The sequence below is a fragment of the Acomys russatus genome, chromosome 5 (assembly GCF_903995435.1).
Source record: "Acomys russatus chromosome 5, mAcoRus1.1, whole genome shotgun sequence".
In the NCBI taxonomy this organism is placed as follows: domain Eukaryota; kingdom Metazoa; phylum Chordata; class Mammalia; order Rodentia; family Muridae; genus Acomys; species Acomys russatus.
The window spans coordinates 20,869,057-20,893,872 of NC_067141.1; the positions used below are offsets into that span (position 1 = coordinate 20,869,057).

At 43.6% G+C, this 24,816-nt stretch overlaps 2 protein-coding genes and 1 pseudogene across 2 annotated transcripts; 2 read left to right on the top strand and 1 right to left on the bottom strand.

Annotated features, from left to right (window-relative positions):
* The first annotated feature begins 7,486 nt into the window (after window positions 1-7,486).
* On the top strand, window positions 7,487-8,828 carry LOC127189970 (olfactory receptor 13G1-like). The gene has a single exon (XM_051147022.1). It carries the CDS (start codon window positions 7,516-7,518, stop codon window positions 8,428-8,430), a length of 915 nt encoding a protein of 304 aa, XP_051002979.1. The 5' UTR covers window positions 7,487-7,515; the 3' UTR covers window positions 8,431-8,828.
* A 2,411-nt stretch (window positions 8,829-11,239) lies between these two features.
* LOC127188804 (olfactory receptor 13G1-like) lies at window positions 11,240-19,920 on the top strand (annotated as a pseudogene).
* Window positions 19,921-23,291: 3,371 nt separating this feature from the next.
* Window positions 23,292-24,242, bottom strand: LOC127189971 (olfactory receptor 13A1-like). Its single transcript, XM_051147024.1, has one exon. The coding sequence runs from the start codon at window positions 24,225-24,227 to the stop codon at window positions 23,292-23,294; it is 936 nt and encodes a 311-aa protein (XP_051002981.1). The 5' UTR covers window positions 24,228-24,242.
* Window positions 24,243-24,816: the final 574 nt, after the last annotated feature.

A 24,816-nucleotide genomic window follows, 5' to 3' on the forward strand; every position in this document is an offset into this window, starting at 1 on the left:
AGTCTGTGGTTCCTGTGCCACAATATGCCTTTTGGTTCCCAAGAAACCGAGGCACTCCCTCGGCCAGTGAAACACTCAGGCCACCTACCATTTCTCTGTGTTCTTTAGCAGTCAGTGAAGCATCTAGAAGCTCAAGAAGACAATTAGTCTTGTATACCCTGTGTAGCTTGCAAACATCATTGTATCCTGGCAAACACAATAGAATTCTTCCTGGCCACTGTCATTACACTGTATTTTGTATGAGTATATAAAAATCTGATTGCTTGTAAACTTGCCTCAGACTCAGTCTTGCTGAGATCCCTCTATCCTGGCCAGGTTTTCATTTCTCATTGACTATATCAGGAGACACTGGCTCAGTAAGCACTGGCACTTACAGTTAACTGACATTCTGCACCATACTTTATTATATCGCTTATACCTTTTTTTTTTTAACTTGTTGAGATTTGTTTTATGACCTAAGTGGGGGAAAAGTCCAGAGAGATCTCAAAAAGCTCCTGTACCCTGCTGTGGTTGGGTGGTTGGGGCTTCTGCACCATGAGGTCCCACTGATCTGGAGGTCTTTAGGGCCTGTGATGTCTGTCTTCTTGTTTTCTTACTGAGAAGACTGAAATATCCCACTGTAACAAGCTAGTTTACTTTGTCTTGTAGTTATATGAGGTTTTCTTCATGTTATTAAAAGTGTTGTTGCTTAGGTGTTTTAGTTTGTTCGTTTGTTTGTTTTGTCACACTGACTGTTTCTAACTCTATTTTACACTACTCCCTTTTTTCTTTATTCATGCTACTAATTTCTGGTCTGAGATTGACAGCATCTGATTTTAAAAGTTAGTTGCCCCAGCTTTCACTTGACTGTTTAGTGTGTATAATTATATATTTTGTAGGGAACATATAGTCTACTTATGTTTTATTCTGCAACCTGAAGAAATATGCAGCAGTTAATTTAGGTATTCTGATTGTTTGTAAATATTTCCCCTTCATTTTTGAAAGATAATTTTCTTGTGTATAAAAATCCGAGTGATTTTTTTTTCTTTCAGTGCTCAAAAGTTGTTGCTCTCTTTCTAGTTAGCAATTGTCAAAATAAAAATCTTACTTTTTATTTGGTCTTCTGCATATGACATGTAATGTAATATTCTCTCTCCTTTTAACTTTTATTGCTTCATTGTGAATTTCACATCATGTATCCCAATCCAGTTCATCTCGCCATCCCGTTGTATCTTCCTGGCAACCCCCAAAATAAAATAAAACAAAATAAAAATAAACAAGATGAAATCAACTCTCCATGGCTGCTGCAGTTTGTCATAGTGTGTCATACAGTATACCCCTTTGTCCAAACATCTTTATTTGCAAATGTTCACGTCAGTGAGTCAGTGGTCTGGTTCAAGGCCTCTGGCTTCTGTTACACCATCAATACTCTGTCCTCACTGTGACTTGTCTGGGATATCCCATTGTTACCCTGTGCCATGGATCTGTAGGACCAGCCCCTTCATATGCTCCAGAAGTTTATATATGGGCTGGATGTTGGGGTGGACCATCTCAAAGCTCTGGATCTGGATGGAACCGCGTTGGTCACCCCACCAGATCTCTGGCACTCACACCACCAGGACAGCTCTCCAGGATCCCACTGCCTCACCCAATGCTGGCCATCAAAAGGTGGCATCATGCCTCCTGTTCTCATGACCTTCTGGACAGCTTTCTTGCCTGCCAGAGGTGGCGAGAGGCCAGGGGTTGGGAGTGCATCTCTCCTTTGCCCATACCACTGCACAGCAGATGAGAGGCAGGGCAAGCTTTCCCACATTCATGGCCTCCGGGTCTATTCACCTGCAGTCCTATCACCAGAGCCAGATCTACTGTACTTCTCAGGGGAGGTGTGTGTGTGTGTGTGTGTGTATGTGTGTGTGTGTGTGTGTGTGTGTGTGTGTGTGTAAGAGAGAGAGAGAGAGAGAGAGAGAGAGAGAGAGTAACTCTCCCAATGGTTGCAGCCAGTGGTATGTGTGGCCAGCTCTCCACAGCCCTTGGACATCATAATGGTCCCAGGCAGCAGCCCAGATCAGGGACATCTGCATGGTCCTTGGTGGTGACATGGGTCATGGACATTGATACAGAGCCCTGCTGCTGCGTGGCCACGAGCCCAGACATGGACTTCACCATGGTCTCTGGTGGAAGGGCAGGCTGCTCACACTGGGCTGCCTCTCTTCCTGGTGCTCAAGCTGTTCTGCTCTTCTTTCTCTCCCATCTCCACACCACACACTTGTAAACTGGAGTGGCTCCCGCTGTGGGCAGGCAATGTAATAATCTTATGTCAAGCAGCTATTTGACTATGGTGTTGTTCAGTATAGTAGGTTCTCCCACGCTGAGTAGTAAGCAAGCCTGACCTTCTTTAGCTTCTGAGACCAGATGAGTGTGAACGCACTGAGGGCCGTATGGTGATAGACAGAACCACCAAGAACATGGCTGGAGTTGGTTTCAGATCCACAGTCCAAACAAAGCCTGCTGTAGTAAAAATGAAATCTACCTCTGGGTGGAGCCATGCCCTTGTTGCTACAGGAAGTGTGTTTTAATAGGACAGTCTGCTAAAGCACATATCCTTATTCTAAATACTCAAGGGGCTGACAGACCAAAGAAAGATTCTGTCAAGTCAAGCTTGGGGAATAAGCTTTTTATGGGCAACTGCATTAATCCCACCCTTGGCCTTCGCATTTATAAGATTTTATACAGATAGTCAGGAAAGACTAGTGATTGGATTCTCAGGAGAGCACCTTGTGACCTTTCTTCTCCACCAACCCTATCACTATTACCAAAGATCTACCTATATGCTGTATTGCTCTGTTTATTTCATTGCTGTGACTGTAAACCAACCTCTCCTATTGGCCATCCAAGACACTGTGCTTCAGGTTGGCAGTGGATGTGTCAAGCTATAGGACAGGAGGCCATCTCATTGGATTAGGTGAGCACTTTATTCAAGAGGCAAAGTATGTTCTGGATAAATAATATGTTCCCACAGAGGATATTGTGAGTGTTGGGTGCTATTATTCTTCAAGTCCTAAAGTGTATGAAAGGCTTGATGCCTTCTGTAGGCACAGCAATGTGCTCATTTTCTACACTAAATAATTAAAGGGCAGGAGAGAAGTGATACTGGAAATTGTGGGGAGTCTGGGTGGAACCAACATATAATGTTGGGAAAGCTGGGGCCCCTTATTGGGTACCAAATCTTATTAATATGTTAACTTAAGAAATAACCCACATGGAAGTGCAAATTATTACAGCTAATAGGAAAAGTCTCGGGTTGAGGTGAACTGTAAATGTGCAGCTGCCCAGAGCAAGAGAATGGAGAAGGGAAGGTGGAATGGGGGCCGTTCTCTCCGAAATAAAACAAGCAAGGAAGCAAGGCAAGCAAGCAAGCAAGCAAGCAAACAGCCACGGAGGTCAGCCACATGGCTAGGGGGCTTGCTTTGGAAAAAAAAGTAAGAAGGCCTAAAGTGTTAGGGAATTTAAAAAATAAATCCAGGGCAAGCAAGCAGTGTCTCTTGCAACTGCCTTGGAGGAAAAGAATGAAAATAAAAGGAAGGGGTGAAAAATGTGCATATGAAAATCAGCCTGAAGGTCTGTCACATGGCAGCAGATAGTCACAAGGTGAGGGAGAGAGAGAGAGAGAGAGAGAGAGAGAGAGAGAGAGAGAGAGAGAGAGAGAGAGAGAGAGAGAGAGAGAGAGAGAGAGAGAGAGAGAGAGAGAGAGAGAGAGAGAGAGCTTGAGAGAGAGAGAGAGAGATTAAGGAAGCCTAAAATTGTTAGGGAGTCTAAAGGCATACTTATGCTTGGTCCAGCTCTGGAATGAAAAAAAAAAAAAAAGACAGAAGAAATGAAAAAGGAATAGTTCTAGCCTTCCTAGTCAGGACACAGAAAGGTTGGCAGAAGCAGCCAAGCCTCGTGGTAGCTCCTATGGACTGCACTAAGGGGAGAGAATCCTAGGAAGGAAAGGCATATTATTTTAAGATGACCCCTCCATTCTAAGGGCGACACCCACACCCCACAGCCCCAGCCAGGCCCTAGACTTCTTGCCCAACTGGACCAACAGTCAAGGGAGGCAACAAGGACGTGGCTCCACCCAGAGGTAGATTTCATTTTCACTGCAGCAGACTTTGTTTGGACTGTGGATTTGAAGCCAACTCCAGTCACTTTCTTGGTGGTGATGGTGCATCCTGGGCATAGAGGGCGGAGGAGAAGAAAGCAGGCTGATTTTTGATTTCTCTCCTCAGACTGATTAGAGCTAACTCTGAACATTTCACCTCCTGTCTCCTCTCTCCTTAATATTGCCATGCCATGAAAGGCCAGTGCCTAACTGATTTCCCTTAAATAGAATGGACAGAGAAAGAAAAGGCTGGGCCTTGAGTACCAAAACTTCCCCATGGGCTTATTCACTGGGGTCTTGTTACCAGCTTGTGTGAAGTGATCAGGCCCTCATACTGTGTCTCTGTCTCAGCATACAGTGACATGGTACCGGCAGTTGAAGTCCTAGCCTTGACTGCAGATATAGGAGGAAGCCGAGTATTTAGAAGGCCTGACTAAAAGCTCTTGCACCACTAATGCAGCCAGACTCTCCCACACTGTGCTGGCCATGCCTCATGTTGTTTTGTAGAGTAGAGAGGGCCCTAGTGAGGCAAACTTATTACTCACTGTTCCTTGAGGTTGGTTTGGGACCTAGTTCACAACTGTGACCACCAAAATGTGACCGTACGGTTGGTTGGAACCACAGGCAGGAATCATGTGCACTTGCACATAGGAGTCAATGTGTGCACATCAGTAATTGTTGGTAGTGTGGGGAATGTGGAGCAGGCAGAAGCAGGGAAGGGAGAGAGGAAGACGATGGACAATACATCAGCCCTTGCTTGTTTAGCAACTCAGTGAGATGTGATTGTGCCTCTGAGTACAAGAAGAAAATTATGGTATGAATCTGATTACTTCGGCAAGGTGAGTTTGTGTCAATGTCCAGCTCCGACCTGGAGAGGTACCATGGCCAGAGCTCAGGTGTCAGACAAGGCCTGAAGTTTGCCACGACCATAGAAGAACCAGCTAGCTATGTTGCATCATCAAATGGATTGGGTACCTGGAGAGCCACAGCGGTCATGTGACCCGTGGATAAGACAGCCTCTTGGAGCCAGGGCAGCACTAGTCCAGCACCATTTGCTGAGGGCAATGACTTCAGGTCTGGTGTGAGATGTTATTGTGTTTAGTGAGGTTTGTTATTGTTCACAGGGTGAGGAAAGTGGACATGAGAGCTGAATTCTGACAGCCACACCAGCCTGCAGACATTATCCACCTGGAGGAGAAGACACTGTGTGCTGACCGGTGACAATCTGTGCCAGAGGACAGCAATCAGGGCTGGGCAAAGTGACCTGGCCTTGGCCTCCCCAGTGTTTCTATCTGGAGGGACTCTTGGAGGTTGGAAGAAATTGTGGTCTGGGGAGTTAATTGGCTCAAGGCACAAATGTCATCCCCTGATCTGCCTCCATGTTCCCTGTGCCCTCTGTGGTCACTGGTGATGTTGGTTAAAAGCAAGTCCCTGGGTAGCAGGGCAGAGAACCAGCCCTTGGGTCACCAGCCTGAGAGGCTTGGTCACCTCCCCAGCCAGTCCTGCTCTAGAAGCCAGTGTGGTTCTGCCTAATTGGTCCCTCTGGGCCTGGTTTCTCCCTGTGAGCACTTGTCTCTTCTATAATAGAGGATGCAGGGCCCCTGGTCCTCACACAGATCCCAATGCCCCTTCTGTACTTAGAGGGGTCATACACACTCTTTAAAATGTTTTTAATTCAATCTGGTTCCAATGAAGTTCATGTGTGTGTGTGTGTGTGTGTGTGTGTGTGATGCGGAGGAGCACATTTACGGAGAGCACACCTGGGAAGATCCTTCCGTAGACTCATCATGTGAGTTTTGTGTTGCTCGTACATGCACAGATGTTTGAATATTAATGACAATGTTTTGGTAATAGGTTCGGGTTATTGCATTTTACTGTGTGACCCACTTGATGGGGCAATTTAAGCTGTCATTTTCAAGAAAGTTCTGAAAGCATCAGTCAAAAAATGGACTACTTGGACAAATCATAGCACAATCTCTTCTCAGAGCCTTCCTGTATCTCTCTCCTTTTTTTTTTCTTCTGTTTCTGACTCTCTCTTTCACCTCTGTCTGACTCCCCCATCTCCTTTTTGTGTGTTTCTCTGACTCTATCTTCCTTTTCTGTTTTTCTTGCCTATTGGTATCTCTATGTCTTTTCCTATCTCTGACTTTTATATCTGTCTTTATATTTGCCCCTTCCCGCCCCCCTCTCTGCGCACACATGCGCGAGTGTGTGTGTGTGTGTAGGGGACAGAGACAGAGACACAGAGAGAACTATTATATTTACCTCTGTCTCTCCTTATCTTTGCCACATTGGCTTTCTGTCTCCTTGCTTATATCTCTTTCTACCTCTCTGTCTTTCTATCCTCACTTCTTCTTTCTTTTCTTGTACCCTTTCTCAGATCTCACGTTGAAGCACATTATATCTCCTGTGCCAGGAAGCACACTCCACTGGTGATGGAGCCTGCTACCTTGTGGCCATCCATACAGGGACACAGCCTTGCAATATTCAGATAAGTTCATCCACCTTCCAGACATTGTCTGCGGTAGATATGAGAGTTGAGGGCTAAGCCCAAACCAGGACATTGCTTGTTAATAAGGGTGTCTCTATACAAGTGCACAAAACTAGCAATAATCTTTAAAAAGTGAATATTATCTAGTGAACTATTTGCAAATGTAAACTTTGAGTGTCAGTACTCTTAATTTAAGCAATCGTTTATCAGAGCTTGCACGGTCTGATCTTACCTCACCCCTTGGAAGTTGACACTTATGCAACCAAGTACATTCTGCTGAAGGCTTTCTGAATTCAGCTGCAGAGTTTTAACCCTGAGGCAGGTATGTGATTATAAGGGAATAGGGGCAAGACAGGGCTCTGTCCTGCCTGGTACCATACTTGAGTGTCCTACTTTAAAACCTTTGATCCCCAGCAGGTGAGCGCACCTGTGACCTGTGAGGACCTTGTCTGCTGCTATTTTATATGCCCAGGCAAGAGACATTTTACCATCTTCTTTATTCCTTTATTCCTTTATTCCTCAGACTCTAAGGTCTGAGCTCTTGAATAGGAAGTAACTATATCTTTCCCATATTACCTGGACAGACTGACTTCCACCTCAAGGAGTAGCCCTGTTTCTGATCCATGAAGTCTGGAGATAGGTCCCTCCCAATGGAGACAGACATGGCTCTCTAAGGTTTTTGAGTGACCACATAGCTATCCCAGAAGTCCTACATCTAGAATGATACCTGCAGCACTGGGTTGCACAGAGTTCTATTCTTACCCCGCAAAAGCCCTAAGAGGTGACTCTAAGGTGGGCCTCACCACATCTGGGTTGGGTCTATAGCAGAAACTTCAGACACTTTCAGAGCTGCCACAGAAAGCCCACTGCCTCTGGACCCTGAGGCCTCCCAAGCTCTGTGATGAATGGGACACTGGTCACTGAGTTCCTCATCCTGGGATTTTCAGAAATGCCTCACCTGCGGGTGCCACTTCTCCTCAGCTTCCTCTGCCTCTACACAGCTGCAATCTCAGGAAACCTGCTCATTATGGTGACAATCAGTGCCAGCCCAGCCCTCCATACCCCCATGTACTTCTTCCTGGTCAATTTAGCCATGGTGGACATCCTCTGCACCTCTACCATCCTACCCAAGTTACTGGACAGCATGGTGGCAGGGAGGGCCATCTCTTATGGGGGCTGCATGGCTCAGCTCTTCTTCTTCACGTGGTCACTGGGGGCAGAACTTCTGCTCTTCTCAGCTATGGCCTATGACCGCTTTGTGGCCATCTGCTGCCCCCTGCACTACAGTGCCTGGATGGGCCCCAGGGTGTGCGCATTCCTGGCTGGCCTTGTCTGGACCATTAGCCTCACTAACACCAGTGTGCACACAGGCCTGATGCTACGTCTACCATTCTGCGGCTCCAATGTGATAGAGCATTTCTTCTGTGAGATCCCCCCGCTGTTGAAGCTCTCCTGTGCTCCAACGCAATTGAACGAAGCCATGGCCTTTGCGGCAGATGTGTTTCTGGCTGTAGGGAACTTCTCTGTGACCATCCTCTCTTATGGCTTTATTGTGGCCAGCATCCTGAGGATCCGCTCTGCTGAGGGCAAGCGCCGTGCCTTTTCCACCTGCTCTGCACACCTCATCGTGGTTTCCATGTACTACTCCACTGTCATCTACACCTACATCCGCCCTGCATCCAGCTACTCACTGAACAGGGACAAGGTGGTGTCCATCATCTACACCTCCGTGGCACCCACCCTGAACCCCCTCATCTACACTCTGAGGAACAAGGACGTCAAAGCTGCGCTTAGGAAACTACTGTCCTGCTGCTGAGCCTCTGCCACCACAAGGGCCTTCACCTTTGCTGTCCTGGTGGGATCACAGGTTTGGTAGAAGTCTTGGCTTCTTTTTCTGACGATACTTTGCTGATCCACAAGGGACAACTTTTTGACTGCTTCACTTCAGGGAGGAGAAGCCCTGAGGCTTGCACTTAATACTGTGTAGGGTCATGGGTAATCTTCAAGGCTGAGAACCTCAGTGGTTAAATAAATCTCCCAAAACGTCAACTGTGGATGGGGCCCATTCCCAGCCCTCTCTGTTTGCAGCAGTCACACGAGCCAGGGGCTCTGGGTAGACATTGCTTTGTGCCTGTGCTCACATTTTACTCCCAAAGGCTACTCAGCATTGCTTGTGGCTGGTATGTAGTTAGGTGATCTGGGGGTATAAAGAGGTCTGGGGGTTTCAGGCAATTGATCTTTCTTGGAGGTGAACTATCTGAAAAATGTAATTTCCTCCCACTTTTTAGTATGCTCCTGAAAGAGAATTTTTGGGAAGACTCCTGTCATGCTGTGGCATGCTGTGTCAGTGTGTGATGAGATAAGGCCTGCCATTGCCTTCCATCCTGTCCAATGTGAACCACCAAAGCTTGTTAGCAGCTTCCATGTCAAAACTGGCTCTCACTCAGGAGGCTGTTGGCAGCAGGTTGCTAGGGGCGTGAGGTTTCTTGGAGCCAGGGCCTTATAAGTGCCACTGTGAAGTACTGTAGCAGAGCTGCTGTATGCTTGGGAGCCTATTGGCTTGGAGGATGTGGCTGGAAATGGAGCAATGAGAGAGAACATTGCTGTTTGGAATATTCAGAAACCTTTAATGCCTTATCCAGACTCTTCACTTCCAGTCTGGGTTGTCTTAAGTTCATAATCTAAACTCTGGGGTCTCATTGACCTCTTCCCCCTCCTGGTTGACTTGTGTTCCACTTAATATTGTTTTTTTGTCTTCTTTCAATACTTGCTGAATTAAATAATTATTTTATTTTTGAAATTTTATTGTAAATTTTATATATGTGTGTAGTATCTTTATAATTTCCCCTTCCTCCTTTCAACCTTTTCTATGCTCCCTTCCTCGCAACCTCATGGAGTCTTTTTCTTTATTAGTGTTGTTTTCAGATATATATGAATAAATATGCAAATAAATCCCACTAAGTTCATTTATAGTTACTCATATTTATATGCATTTAGAGCTAACCACTCAGCATTGGATAACCAACTAGGGCCCTAGTCTGTGGGAAAGACTGGTTCTCCCTCTCGCCAGTCACTAACTGCCTTTAGTTCCTCAGATCTCCACCATCCACATTAGCATGCCACCTGCTGTTGCTGTTCAGGTCTTGTCCAAGTAGTCATGTTATTCAGTTTCATGGATAAAGCTGCCCTGACATATGTAGAAGACACACTATTGCAGCAGCCATCTTGGTCCTCTGGCTCCTAATTTTGCCTGCCACTCCTTGTTCCCTGATGGCCCCTGAGAGTTGGATGTGGAGGTTGTGTTGTAGACAAATAATACATTATGGCTAGGCAACTCAAATCAGTTTTCCTCTGCCCTTTGACCAGTTGTGGTGACTTTCTGTACTGGTCTCTTTGTCTGCTTCAAAAAGGAGCTTCTTTGACGTGGGACGAGAGCTACACCTATCTGTGGGCATGAGGATAAGCTTGGCGGCCACACTCAGAGATTTATATTGGTTTGGAGAAGTAGCAGTAGTAGGATCTCCTCCACGCCTGTGACCTGTCTAACTAGAGGTGGTCAGCCAGGTTGACAGCATGGCGCGAGTTCTGTCCTATTGAGTAGGCCTTACGTCCAATCAGACAGCTGGTGGGTATAGCTGAGACATACGTGCTACTGTTGCGCCCTTAGGGATAGCTCGTGCTGTTCGCTGTGGTCCACAGGGATCACAGTGACAAGGACACTGTTTGCTTTTCTTCTGTGGTAGCTCCTACATCACCTTCTGCTATGATGAAAATTAGTCCTCAGCAAGGAAGCTTCTGGGTCAGATACAGTTGGAGCCCTCCAGATCCTGTGTCGGAAGTGTCTGAAGTCTTCAGTAATGAGGGCTTTACCCTTAAATTCTGGAAGGCGACCCAGGGCAACAGGAACAGCCTATGTTGTTTTGGGGGATGCTTGGACTCCCTTTGCCAACAATTCAAAAGAAGGCTTTTGCATGCTACTGTAGTTATTGTTAGATAGTCACAGGCTCTTGGGAAGACATTACCATCTCAAGCGGTATAACTTCATTTAGACTACCTATCAAGTATATATCTGACAGGCAGATCTGGATCCTGGGGTCCTCCTCAAACTAAGGCACCAGCCAAGGAGAATATAGGCAGTAAGCTTCGAACCCCTACCAAGACCTAGCCAACGAACAGGATATTCTCCACCGTTGAGTGGAGAGTGAGGTCTGACTCTCACACGAACTCTGGTGCCCCTTTTCTGACCATGTCCCCTGGATGGGGAGACCTGGTGGCATTCAGAGGAAGGATAGCAAGTTACCAAGAAGAGACTTGATATTCTAAGAGCGTATATAGGGGGAGGAGGTCTCCCTCAGTCACAGACATAGGGGAGGGGAGAAGGAGAGAAAAGGGAGGGAGGGAAGAATGGGAGGAAACAGGGGAAGGGCTAACAATCGAGATGTAATATGAACAAATTAATAAAATTAAAGAATGGAAAAAAAAAAAAGAAATATCCAAAGTGAGCTTTATCCCTCCTCCCTGACTCTCCCTCTGTAACACCCTTCCTCTGCCCTGTCCATTTAAAGACCACCCCATTTTCTTCTCTCCATGAAGATTATAGGCTTTTTTTTTTAAAAAGCTAGACAATGTCTTGTTCTTCCTGTTTCTACTCTAGGCACAGGGAAGGCACCATCAAACGTCAATGGACTGCCACGACAGAAAAGGACATAGTGATTATTTCCACAAAGTAGGTCATTACATGTAGACTTGGAAAAGCCAGCCAGATAATTAAAGGAACAATTCATTCTTTTTTTAAAAGTCTGAATCCAGTACCATGTTTCTGTGGAAAGAGCAAAGGTAATTTTGAATGGTGCCGAGTACAAGAACGGGCAATTCAAACTTGGAGCCTCTGAACTTTGTGCAACACACGTATGGGTATTTTGTCAGTGGAGACTTAATGAGACTGGTCTAGTGGCACTCGAGTTTAGACTTCTAAGGGAGTTTACTGTGCCTGCCTTGCTGCTCTGATCTCCATGGGAAAGAAGTCACAAGAAGCGCTTTCAGAGGTAGTTCTGAATTCATAAGTCTGTATGAGTGTGGCCCCTACAATGTCAGGAATATAGGGGGCATTCCATGGCAAGCATGGGGACCCAGCTCAGGGATCCCCAAGGAGCATATACATTGCAACTCCTGGTTTTATCGCTTTTCATTTTGCCATTCCCTGAAGAACATAGGAACATTTCATTACAAGTATGTTATAGTCTAGTGAAATTGGAAAACAGAAAGGGAGAAATTAGAAAATACTTGTGGTTGCATGTGGATGAACACTACAGTCTTTTATCCTCTGTATGTTGACTAGTCATGAGTCTCTATTAATTGTCATCTACTGCGGAAAGAAACTTCTCTGATGAGTGTTGAAATATACTCTAACCTATGCACAAAAGACTAAGAGCTTAGGGGACAGATCATTACTATGTATATTTAGTAAAATAATATTAGAGTCTCTTATAAGACAGGGTTTTGGCCCAGTTGACAGTATCAGATGTGAGTTTCAGCCTGTGGGGTGGGTCTTAAATGCAATCATAAAATGATTAGCTACTCCTACAACACCTGTGCCATTATTTCACCAGCGGATATCTTGTCTGGATATTCATTATTGTAGCTCACAGGGATCACAGCTAGGTAAAGACCTTTGATTACTTTTCTTCCCTGACAGCATCATAGAAACATCTAGTATTATGAAAGCTTTCCAGCAGGGATAACATTTCTAGGTCAGTACCTTATAGATTTCTCCATGTCCAATGAATCAAGTACATTGTATCTTCGATAATAGGATTCACCAAGTTCTGGATGAACTTGCAATAACAATTTCCTGTAGTTTTGGGAGTTATGGAACCCCACTGACCAACAACTAGGAGAGAGCTTATTTTATGCCTGGCAGTAGGTAATTTTATTTGAAAATCCATGGTATTCAGGAGAAGAAGCACTATCTCTCTGTTATAGAGTAACTTCATTTGAACACCATTTATGCGTATATGTCCATATTTTGGGAAAATTCTGCAGTATTAGGTTTACATATGGCTTTTAAAACATCTTTATTGTTAGATATCTCTCCCTATACTTCCTCTTCTACCTGGTCATCTGATGATGCACCCTATTTAAACTTCCTCTTCCGTTATTTCCCCTCCCCCTTTCATGTTACCTGCATTATTACCCTCCACACACACATTTACTTGAGATCCTTTCCTTGACTTTTAATTGATTCCCTGGCTCTTTTGAGTATTCCAATTTAAGTAGATGTGTCTATTTATTGAAAACTGACATCCGCATATGAGAAAGAACATGTGATATTTGTATTTTTCTGGGTCTCTTTCACCTTAACCGAAAACATTATTCCAGTCCATCCATTTACCTGCAAATTTCATAGTCTTGTTTTTATCTCTTGTTTAATAACATTACACTGTATATAAGTGCCACATCTTCACTGTTTATTGACCCACTGATGAATGGGAAACTGGGATGTTTGAATATCTTGACCATTTGTATTTTTTCATTTGAGAATTTACAATTTAGTTGTATACCCTATTTTTTATTTTAAGGTTATAATGTCTCCCTTCTATTTCCTCCCCCTAAACCTACCACAGACCCCTCCCACTTTCCTTCAAATTCATGACCTCTTCTTGCCCCTAATTGTTTTTACATGATATCTAGATATACATATATTATAATAATATAACCTGTTCAATTCATATAATGTTACTTGTATGAATGTTTTCAATGTTGACCATTTGGCATTGGACAGTCAATTGGTGTGGTCTTCCTGGTCCCAGCACCCTGGGTAGTGCAGAAGAGATGCCAACAATGTCCCTAGTGGCCAGATCACACAGACAGAGGACAGGTGGCTATTAAGCCCCATGCTGGAGTTGACAACAACAGTGATCACAACATTTCCCATGATTGCCATAGTGTATAGGAATAAGAAATATTTAGTCAAGGGAGATTAGGGTGCTCTGAGGATCCCTGTAGCATGACCTCAGTCACCAATGTCTGATCAGAGCTCAGCATCAGTATTGAACCGTACCCAACATACAGTCATGCCAGCAAGAATGTGAGAAAAGATCACAGGTCATGATTTCAAATTTCGGTTTTCATGCTAGATCACTTTGAAGTTCATCTTTCTGTAAGAAACGTAAGAGGCATATGTGCTTCTCTCATGGGAGCTTATTTATCCTTACTTTCTGCTCACAGCATTATGACAACCACATATACTTAATATATTTTTCTTTTTCTACCCTTGAACCTTTTGTTTTATATATTTAAGTTCTGAGAGACATGTTTTTCATAGAGTATATTCTTATCAACACTTTCTCTCCCTCATATCCTCTCAGACCCTCCTTACCTCCCCACATCCAACCCCATGCCTTCTTTCTCCCTTTCTATAGAAAACAAATAGGCCAACAAACACACAAACCAAAAAATTAGAATAAAGGCAAACAGACAAGCAGATAAAAGAGAAAACACACACACACACACACCAAAAAAGGTACAAGAAACTCATGCAGAGAGACACACACTCACGTGCACACAAAACCCATACAAATACAAAATCAGAAACCAAAGTGGGGAAGCAAAAGATAAGTAAGGCTAAAAGAAAGAAACAGAATCCCCCAAATGCCCAAACAAAACATCATGAGAAAAAATAACTTCAATAAGTGCTAATGAGTTTGGTTTTTTCCAGGGACATTGTCTACCACTGGCCATGGGGCCTCTCTTAAGTGTGGTTTGTATTTCTATTGAGACTCGCTTAGAGGAACTAATTTTTCATTTGTAAACAGTTGTCAATATTAGTGGTATCTTCTGGGTTAGGGATGGGGCTTCATGTTGAATTCCCCTCTCAGTGATGGGACCCAATCTGCTTTGTATCTGTGCAGGCCTTATGAGCATCAGTCCTGCTGTATCTGGAGGGGACTGTTTCTCTTGTGACTTCCATTCTCAGTGGCTCTTACAGTTCTTTCAGCAGTGTTCCCTGAGCCCTCCAGGCAGGAGTTTGATAAAGACGTTTCATTTAGCACTGAATGTTCCAAGATCTCTCCCTCTGCACATTGTCCAGCTTTGGGTCTCTATTGGTTCTCATTTCCTGTAGTGGGAAGCTTGTCTGGTACAGGCTGAACAAGACACTGATCTATGGATATGGAAACAGATTGTCCTCAGGAGTCATTTTAATGCTATGTTTTAGCACGGTGGATCTCGAGGTTCATGACCCACAAGTTGAGCTGTTGTTGTTGTTGTTGGTTTTTTTTGTTTTTAGATTGATAGTATTTGGTTATCCTTAGGTCCATGGTCTGTTTAGTTTCAGGTTCTTGGCTGTCTGGGGAGAATTAGGCATGGGTTATATCTAATGGAATGAGCCTTAAATTCAGTCAGAAAGTAGTTGGTTACTCCTACAACTTTAATGCCACTGTTGCACCAGTGAACCATCAACTAACATAGATTAAACTGTTTGTACTTGTGTTGGTAGCAAGTAGGATACCTTTTATTACCATGAATACTACTCGGTAGGGGTAAATGCTCTAGTTAGGCACCAGCTTGACTTTTCCATGTTACATTACACATGTAGGTGTTGTTTTCAGCAATAGGGCCTCACCACAAGTTTGTGGAGAAATTCTAATAGAATTGACAATAGCCTGAGTTATTTGGGGTGTTCAATGGGGGATCCTTTGGCCAACAAGTGAATCAGATGTAACTCATTTCTGGTGTGGGAAGTTTCACCTGGTGTAAAAAGACATCAAGTTGGGGATTTGTCTTCCTTGTCTTTGGTGATTTCATTTAGATTTCTTTCATATGTTCTGCAGTAGGCTTCCAAATAAACCATCAAATGGCCCTTAGTGTTAGCTATCCTTCCCTATATCACTTTGCCTACTGACTTCTTGTCTCCCAAATTCTATTTAATGCTCACATCCCAGTATTTCCACTGTTTGTCCACAAATATATATTCTATTTCCCCTAACTTAGGAGTTCCTTCCTTCCCACTAGCCCCTTACTCTATACCTAACCTCTGTGATTATATGTATACTAGCATGCCTATAAAAAAATTTAAAGGTCAATATCTACATATAATAGAATACACACCACACTTGACTTCTGGGGTCGGGGTTACTTCACTGAGGATAATTATTATTTTTAAAAGGATAATTATTTTTGAATCCATATATTTAACTGCAAATTTCATGATTTCCTTTTTTAAAAAACTGATGAGTAATACTCCATTGTGTAAATTCATCACATCTTCATTAATTATTCATCTGCTGATGGACACTTGAGCTGTTTCTGATTTCAAGTTAATAAAGCAGCTATGAACATGGACAAGGAAATTTCTCTGTGGTAGGATGTAGAGGCTCTTGGGTATGTGCCCAACAGAGTTATAGTGAATCAGCAGTGGTGAGTTGGGTGCAGGTCACAACTCACATTAGTTGCCAACCCTGAGTTTGATTATATCTTGTCATCTATTTTTTATTTTTATTTCTTATTTTTGTTCCAGAACTTTTATATGTTCTTTTAAGTTACTAATATGAGATATCTCATTTTTAAAATCTAGATACTTAGTGCTATGAACTGCTGTTGTTGTGCACCATATGTTTGGGTATGTCATGTTTTCATTCAACTGCAAAGTTGTAAATTTCTATCTTAATTTCTGTCTTGACCCATTTTTCTTATTCAGTAGTGAGTTCCTTAGTTTCCAAGAGTTTGTAAACTCTGTTGTTTCTCTTGTTGTTGACATCCTGCTTTTAAAATTTTATTTATTATAATTTATTGACATTACATCCCATTGTTATCCCCTCGTTCTCATTTTCCTGTTCCCACCCTCCCTCCCTCTTCAGCCCTATTCCTCTTCCCTAGACCTCTGACAGACGAGGACCTCCTTCCCCACCATATGACTACAGCCTATCAGGTCTTATCCTGATAGCCTGCATCCCTTCCCTCTGTGTGCTGGCCAGGCCTCCCCACCAAGGGGACGTGATCAAGTCAGAGGCACTAGAGTTCATGTCAGAGGCAGTCCCTGCTGTCCCCACACTGTGGAGAATGAATTGTCCATTGGCTATATCTGAACAGGGGGTCTAGTTTTACCTCATGCATTGTTCTTGGCTGGTGCAACAGTTTGTGCAGGCTCCCCAGGTCCAGATCCACTGGCCTTGATGGTCTCCTTGTGGGGCTCCTGAACCCTCTGAGTCCTTCAAAACCACTCTCAATGCTTCACCTGGATTCCAGCAGCAAGTCCCAGCATCTGTCCCAATCCCCCACTGTCTGACCTCAGCCTTTCAGATCTCATCAGGATAGCTTGCCTCCCCTTCCTCTGTATACCCACAAGGCTGACCCACCAAAGGCCAATTATCAAATCACGAGCACCAGACTTCATGTCAGAGGCAGTCCTTGCTCCCTGCTTTCTCCTCCCTCACGTAGAGAATTAGCTGTCCATTGGCTACGTATGAACAGGGATCTAGGTTCTTTGCTTGCAATCTCCTTGGTTGGTGCAACAGTTTGTGCATGTTCCTTTGGGTCCAGATCTGCCAGGCATGACCATCTCTTTGTGGAGGTCCTGGCCCTTCTTGTTCCTTCCATCCTCCAATGCTTCCTGAAACTCTCAGAGCTTTACTCAAGATTATAGCTGCAAGTCCCAGTATCTGATCCTATCCCCCACTGGGTAGAGTCCCTCAGAGGACATCTGTTGGGCTAATTAATATCCACTTATAAGCGAGCGTATACCATGCTCTTTCTGGGTCTAGGTTGCCTCACTTAGGATGATCTTTTCTAGTTCCATCAATTTGCTGGCAAATTTCAAGATTTCCTTGTTTTTGATAGCTGAGTAGTATTCCATTGTGTAAATGTCCCACAGTTTCTTTATTTATTCTTTGGTTGAGGTACATCTAGGTTGTATCCAAATTCTGGATATTATGAATAAAGCTGCTATAAACATAGTTGAGCAAATATCCTTGATCTATGTTAGAGCATCTTTCAGGTATATTCATATATATATTGGATAAAGCTGGGTCTTGAGATGGCACTTAATGTGGTTATTTTCAAAGTATGGCCTAATAATGTATCTTACCAGGCCTATAATTATTATTACAGAGGTATTTTTAACACACTAGCAATCGATCAAGACATAGACACCTGTAATATTTTAAAATAGCATTAGTTAATTTAGGTCAGGGCAGATATTAATCCCCTCAACTACATCTTAAATTGGGGCAGGTATCCCATGCCCTGCCCCAATCCCATGCCATCTGCTTCTAATAATTTCTATAGAGCTACCTCCCATCCATAATCCCAAATACTTGACAATGCTCTTCATCTGGACAAATCCTCCATCCACAGTTGCCATGTACCTTCTTCCTTTCTCTAACTCATGGTGCAGCTTCCTCTTTCCTTTTCTTCTCCTCTGGTCTCTTTTCCCCCAAGATTCTCTCTGTCTCCCAAAGCCCAGGAACCTTAGCCACACCTATCCCATTTGTCCTGCCCAGATGTGATGGCCTTTTTTTTGGTCAAACAGGTTTGGCTCTTAGGCAAGGTACAATTTGGGACACAGAGACAACAAACAGTAGTTAGCACCAAAATACATCAGACCAAACTCCAGCAAGCACTATTCCCAAATTTTCTGAGAAAGCACCAGATTGATTTCCAAAGTGGTTGTACAAGTTTGCACTCCCACCAGCGATGGATGAGTGTTCCCCTTTCTCCACATCCTTGCCAGCATGTGCTATCACTTGAGGTTTTGATTTTAGCTGTTCTGTTAGGTGTTAAGGTAGAATCTCAAAGTCGTTTTGATTTGAGTTTCCCCAGTGACGAAGGATGTTGAGCATTTCTTCAAGTGTTTCTCAGCCATTTGATATCTTGTTTTAACCCTTGGTAGGCAGTTAGGATTCCTGGTGTTATTTCAATTTTCTAATGTCTGTTGAGACTAGTTTTGTGTCTGAGTACGTGATCAGTTTTGGAGAAAGTTCCATGAGCTGTTGAAAAGAACGTATTTTTTATTAATTTTTGGTTTGGGTGAAATGTTGTATAAATATGTGCTGAGTCCATTTGATTGGTTACATCATTTAGCTACATTATTTCTTTGTTTAGGTTTGTTTAGAGGACCAGCCTTTTGGAGGAAGTGAGATATTAGAACCGCCCAGTATCAATATGTGATTTTAGCTGTAGTAGTGTTACCTTGATGAACTTGAGGTCTCTTGCTTTTGGCGCATAAATGTTTAGAAGTGAAATATCCTCTTGGTGGATTTTTTATTTGGTGGGTATGTAGTATTCTTCCATCGCTCTTATGATTGGTTCTTGTTTGAAGTCTGGCTTGCTTCTTGGGTCCATTTGCTTGAAATAACTTTCCTCATCATTTTGCTCTGAAATGATATCTATTCTTAATGATAAGGGGACATTTCTTTGATACAGAAAGGGGGTAGGTACAGTTTTTAAATCTAATATGTAACTTTGTGTGTTTTTGGGAGGGGTGAGACCATTGATGTTAAGAGGTATTAGCGAACAGTGTTTATAGTTTCCTGCTTTTTGTTGGTATGGTGTGTCAGCTGTTCCCTCACCCCGACCTTGATTTTCTGGCCTGGGATCATTTGTTCCTTACATTTTCTTTGATGTAATCTTCATGGCAACCACCCTACCCATAGCCCTGAAGAGACATAGCCAGGGGCTGCCTCACCCAAATGATTATCTTTACCTGAGTTCTGAGCACTGAACTATTGCTCTTCTCTGCATGGCCTACAACCATGCCATCTCATTTGACAGCCATTTCACTATGGCACCCTCATGAATGGCAGGGCCTATGTGGCCCTGGAAACTTTTGTGTAGTTCAGAGGTGCTCTAAACAACTTAGTGTTCACCTGCCTTGTGTTGCTGCTGTCCTTCCTTCTGTGGCTCCAATCTTATTTCACATTTGTTCTACAAGTTCTCATCAACATTTGCTACACTGTAGTCCCACCTTCACCAACAATGCCATAAGAGTCATTGCAGACATTTTCCTGAGTGACCTAAACTTATTGATCATGTTTTCCTTTGGTTTTCTATTATTGCCAGCATCTAGCTCATCTGCTCTGTTGAGGGCAAGAAGTGTGCCTGTGCCACCTGTTCTGCACACCTGGTGATGGTCATCCTGTATTATTCCACTGTAATCTACACCTATATCCAGCCCACTGTGGGATCTGCTAGGCTCCTGGACAAGGTCATAACTTTTTTTATAACTCAGTGACCCCCATCTCTCAACTCCCTCATTTATACCCTAAGAACAATGAATTCAAAGCATCCCTCAAACATATTTTCCCCTTGAAGACCCTAAGATTAGAGAGAAAGCAAGCAGGAAGAAGGACTTTGCCTATGAATCCCCTGACTATTGAGAGAATAGGCTAAGATCTCCCCTCAGACCACCTAACCAAGTAAATCTATGGATAGGAAACATATTGCTCACCTTTGCAAATTTTTTAATTCTTCTTATACATTTCCACATGCCTAACACATTTAAATGTGTTTGATTGTAGGTACAGTGCTCTTAAAGATTAAGCTACTTCTGTGACCCACAGCACCAACCTCACTGCTAATTAATTCTGGAGGTGTAAGTTCTTCAATGAAATATAATTCCTTTAACTTGTGTCCCAACAGCCATTATGATACTGTTACAGATATGAGGAATCTTAGCTCATGTCTCCTGTAGGCTCTCACAGCTCTGGTTTGATTCTTTACATCTTTCCCATTATCATTTCATAACATTTCTTAAAGCACAGTTTGTATCCCAGGATAAGAGAAAGACACCTGGAAACAGCCTAAGTGTCCCTCAGTAGAAGAATGGATAAAGAAACTGTGGTACGTATACACTATGGAATACTACTCAGCTATTAAAAACAAGGAATTCCCAAAATTTGTGGACAAATGGATTGAGCTAGAAATGATCATAATGAGTGAGTTAACCCAGAAGCAGAAAGAATCAAATGGTATATACTCACTTATATCTGCATACTAGCCCAAGGGGCATGTCCCACGAAAGCCTTCACTTACCAGGAAACTGGGACAGAGGGGAGGACATCCTATTGGGACTCTAGATGAGAGAAGCATGGGAGAATAGCAAAGTAGAAGGATCCAGAGGGCCCTAGAAACCTACAAGTAGAACATTATGATAGGCAGATTTGGGCCCAGGGGTCCCGCTCAAACTAAGGCACCAGCCAAGGACAATACAGGCGGTAAACTTTAAATCCCTATCCAGACCTAGCCAATGGTCAGAACATTCTCCACAGTTGAGTGGAGAGTGGGGTATGACTTTCACACGAACTCTGGTGCCTCATATTTGACCATGTCCCCTGGAGGGGGAGACCTGGTGGCACTCAGAGGAAGGACAGCAGGTTATCAAGAAGAGACTTGATACCCTATGAGCATATACAGGGGGAGGAGGTCCCCCTCAGGAACAGTCATAGGGGAGGGGAATAAGGGGAAAATGGGAGTGAGGGAAGAATGAGAGGATACAAGGGATGGGATAACCATTGAGATGTAACAAGAATAAATTAATAAAAATTTAAAAAAAATAAATATGCATTTTATAGTGGATAGGCACTCAAACAACTGAAAAATAAAGAGAAAAACACCCATTGAAGAAGAGTAGATAAGACTAGAATGTTGAACTTGACAACATCTGATGTCTACTGAACTTCCCCTGATTTCATCATATAGGGAAGTCAGACCAGAACCAGACACTAGCACACTTGCCCTTTCCTAGACAAAGGACCAGACAAGAGATTTGCTTAGTCACAGTTTTGACATACACCCCAGTGTCTGGTGTGTTTCGTGTGACCAGAAGTTTCCTGGAGGGTCATTGTTATACTGTATTCCATGTGGGTAATAGTAACATGACATATAGCATGTCCCATCATTATAAGAATTTCCAAATAATGTGCTATGATAGGTGTGCATGTATATGTGTGTGACCATTTCTGTACTTAGTGATTGGGTGATTATCAGTTCTGTAGCTTAAATATCAGCCACGAGACTAAAAGAAGAAATGGCACAAAACATGACTTAAAGGTGAAGCGAACAGTGTGAAGGAAACTAACAGGCTAAACAGGTCCAGGCAAATGATTCACAGATGTCACTCTCTATTGTCATCAAAACTGAACCCAGAATCACCTAGGAGATTAGAGAGGGACACCTCTGTCCATGCAGCTGAGAGTGTTTCCAGAAAAGATTCACTGAAGCAGGGGATCCACTTCCCATGTAGGCAGCACCATCCCAGGGACTGAGGACTAGAAAGCACGGGCTAGAGGGGAAGGGAGAAAGCCAGTTGAGCACAGATGCTCCCCTTCTATGTGTCCTGGGCAGCCATGATGGGAGAAAACTTCACCATCACATATGGCCACTGCCATGAGGTCCTGCCTCCCCATAGACCAAAGCAGTGGTCAAGTGGCAATGGACTGAAGCTTCTGGAACCATGAGACCAAATAAACATTTTGGGAAAGGATTGTGGTCACTAGGATGAAAACCTAATTAATATAACACATCTGGTTCAGATCACGAGTCCTAATGTGGTACACATATAAGAAGGTTCAAGGAAGTAAATTGCTGAAGAGTGTTAACGAAGAATGTGTTTAGTCTGAAAATGACACAAACTGGTTCCAGCAGCATCTGCTGCAGATGGTGCCTTTTCTCCACCGAGCTGTATTTTGACCAGTATCTTAGCAGTGGCCACAGATGCACTTCCTCTTCTTCTTCCTCTTCCTGACCTGCTCACCCTCCTTTTCAGCTCTCATTGAGTTTTCAGAGATTTAGCCAGGAGTAGATGGTCAGCAAAACTCTATGTGTGTGTGTGTGTGTGTGTGTGTGTGTGTGTGTGTACGTGTTGTCTTACTGGTTTTTGGTTGTTTTGAGCTTTATTTTTGTTTGAGAGAAAAAAGGGGGGATGGTGACATTGGATGGGTAGGAAGGGCCAGGGAGGAGTTGGGGGAGGAAAACAGACATGACCAACATGTACAAAAAGAGTTTAGCCTTTGCATCTTTATCTATGATCTGTGTCTTTATTTATGATGTGCAGGGAGCATTCCAGGTCATGTTTTGTGTGCAGTCACTTGTCTACTTCTCCTAAAACTGTTGAAAATGATGAATGTTTCTTACCAGTTCAGTTGTCTCATCACTGTAAAAATTAAGCAGGACTAATAGATATGAGTTCATTTTTGAAAGCTACACTTCATCTCTGCTCTCTCAGTTTCCTCTTTCTCCATGCTAATGCTGCTAGCTTAGACTACAGCAGGTCAGAAGGAAGCTGTAGAATGGAAATTTCATGTCTCTCAACAATGGTCTTCCCAAGACACTGGCCATGCTGGCCCCTCAAGATTCCTTATAAAATTTAGATACACTAGTCAAAGTTCTCAAACAAGGCCCTGTGATGTTTACAGGGTGGCACTGGATGAAATGGCTTTGTTTTGTGAGTATCACTACCATCACCCACTGAAAATCTTCCAGTCCAGGAATGTTGGATCTCCATTTAAATAAGCTTTAATTTACTTATGAAATAGTTTGTATTTATCAGGAAAGAAAGGATGAGTGTTTTGTTTACATTGCCTCTAAGACTTTTGCTGTTTCTTAGGTTACAGAAAGTGAAATTGTCCAGTTTTTGTACACTTAGGAACATCCCAGGCCGGAGAACAGCCTTCACATCTCCCCTTAATGTGAGAAAGAGGGCAAGAGCCTGCCCAGGGCCAGCTTGACATCCTTGTTCCTCAGTGTATAGATGAGGGGGTTCAGGGTTGGGCTGAGGACCGAGTAGAGCACCGAAGTCACTTTGCTTCTTTCTGGGCTGTAGCTGGAAGCAGGACTGATATAGGCACAGAACACAGATGAGTAGTACACAGAGACCACGATGAGGTGGGATGAGCAGGTAGAAAAAGCCTTCCTCTTGCCCTCAGCAGAGCGCATGCGCAGGATGCTGGTGATGATGTAGCCATAGGATAGCAAGGTGAGCGCGAAGTTGATACCTCCATAAAAGACATCTGCCACAAGAGTCATGATGCTATTTATATATGTGGGGCTACAGGAGAGCAAGAGGAGAGGGGGGATCTCACAGAAGAAGTGGGTGATGACTTTGGGGCCACAGAAAGACAGCCGTGTCATCAGGCCAGTGTTGATAGATGAATTCAGTGCACAGATGGACCACACACCCATGGCCAGGGCCCCACACAGCTGTGGGCTCATCCTAGAGCTGTAGTGCAGGGGACAGCAGATGGCCACATAGCGGTCATAGGCCATGACTGTGAGCAGCAACAGCTCAGAAGACAAGGACCAGACAAGGAAGAAGAGCTGGGCCATGCACCCCTTGAAGGAGATGGTATTTTCCTCAGAGACTAGGCCAACCAGTGTCTTGGGCAGCACAGAGGAGGTGCAGATAATGTCCATGGTGGCCAGATTGCAGAGGAAAAAGTACATGGGACTGTGGAGCCCAGGGCTGGCGGTGACCAAAGCAATGATCACAATGTTGCCTATTAGAGCCATTGTGTAGAGGGACAGGAAGCAGCCCATCAGGAGAAGTCTTAGACTGCTGTGCTCTGAGAAGCCTTCCAGCACGAACTCTGTCACTACTGTCTGGTTGGGCCTTGACAGCATGTTGGAGAGTATTGGGTCCACTGTTGTGTCTTTCATCTTCTGAGATGATGTCTCAGTTTACCTCTTCATCATGTGGTTTTCAAACCTGATCATCTCAAAAATCTCTGCCATCAGAAAGAGAAGGAGTGATCATATTTCCTTCATGGGAATTTCTTGTCCTTTATTTGTCTGTACCATGCCTTTTAGAAACCACATGTATTTTGTTTACTTTTAATTTTCTACCTAGAAAATATCCCCCTACTGATTTGGATCAAGAAGGACATCTTTTCCTCTCTTGTCTTCTTAACCACGTGGACTCAGTGCTTCTGCTTTGCTTCTCCATCACCACCTATAATCACCATCATCTACTGACAGTGACAGAAAATACAAATGCACCCTTCACCACAGCTGCACCCCTCGCCTCCATAGCAGGTATTTTCCACATGATGGTACCTTTTGGATGTATACACACTGAGTCAGTTCTTATACTTTGTTTTATCAGCTTCTGACTTCTCCATCACTTTGTCTTCCATAGCCAATTAGCCATGTATTTTCTGAATTTAATTTACTGTGATCTATGACTTACCTTGTTGATATTGCCATGACTCTA

What these genes read in the sequence shown, in the direction of transcription:
- LOC127189970 (XM_051147022.1), top strand. Translation starts at nt 7,516, where the DNA reads ATGAATGGGACACTGGTCACTGAGTTCCTCATCCTGGGATTTTCAGAA.
- LOC127189971 (XM_051147024.1), bottom strand. Translation starts at nt 24,227, where the DNA reads ATGCTGTCAAGGCCCAACCAGACAGTAGTGACAGAGTTCGTGCTGGAA.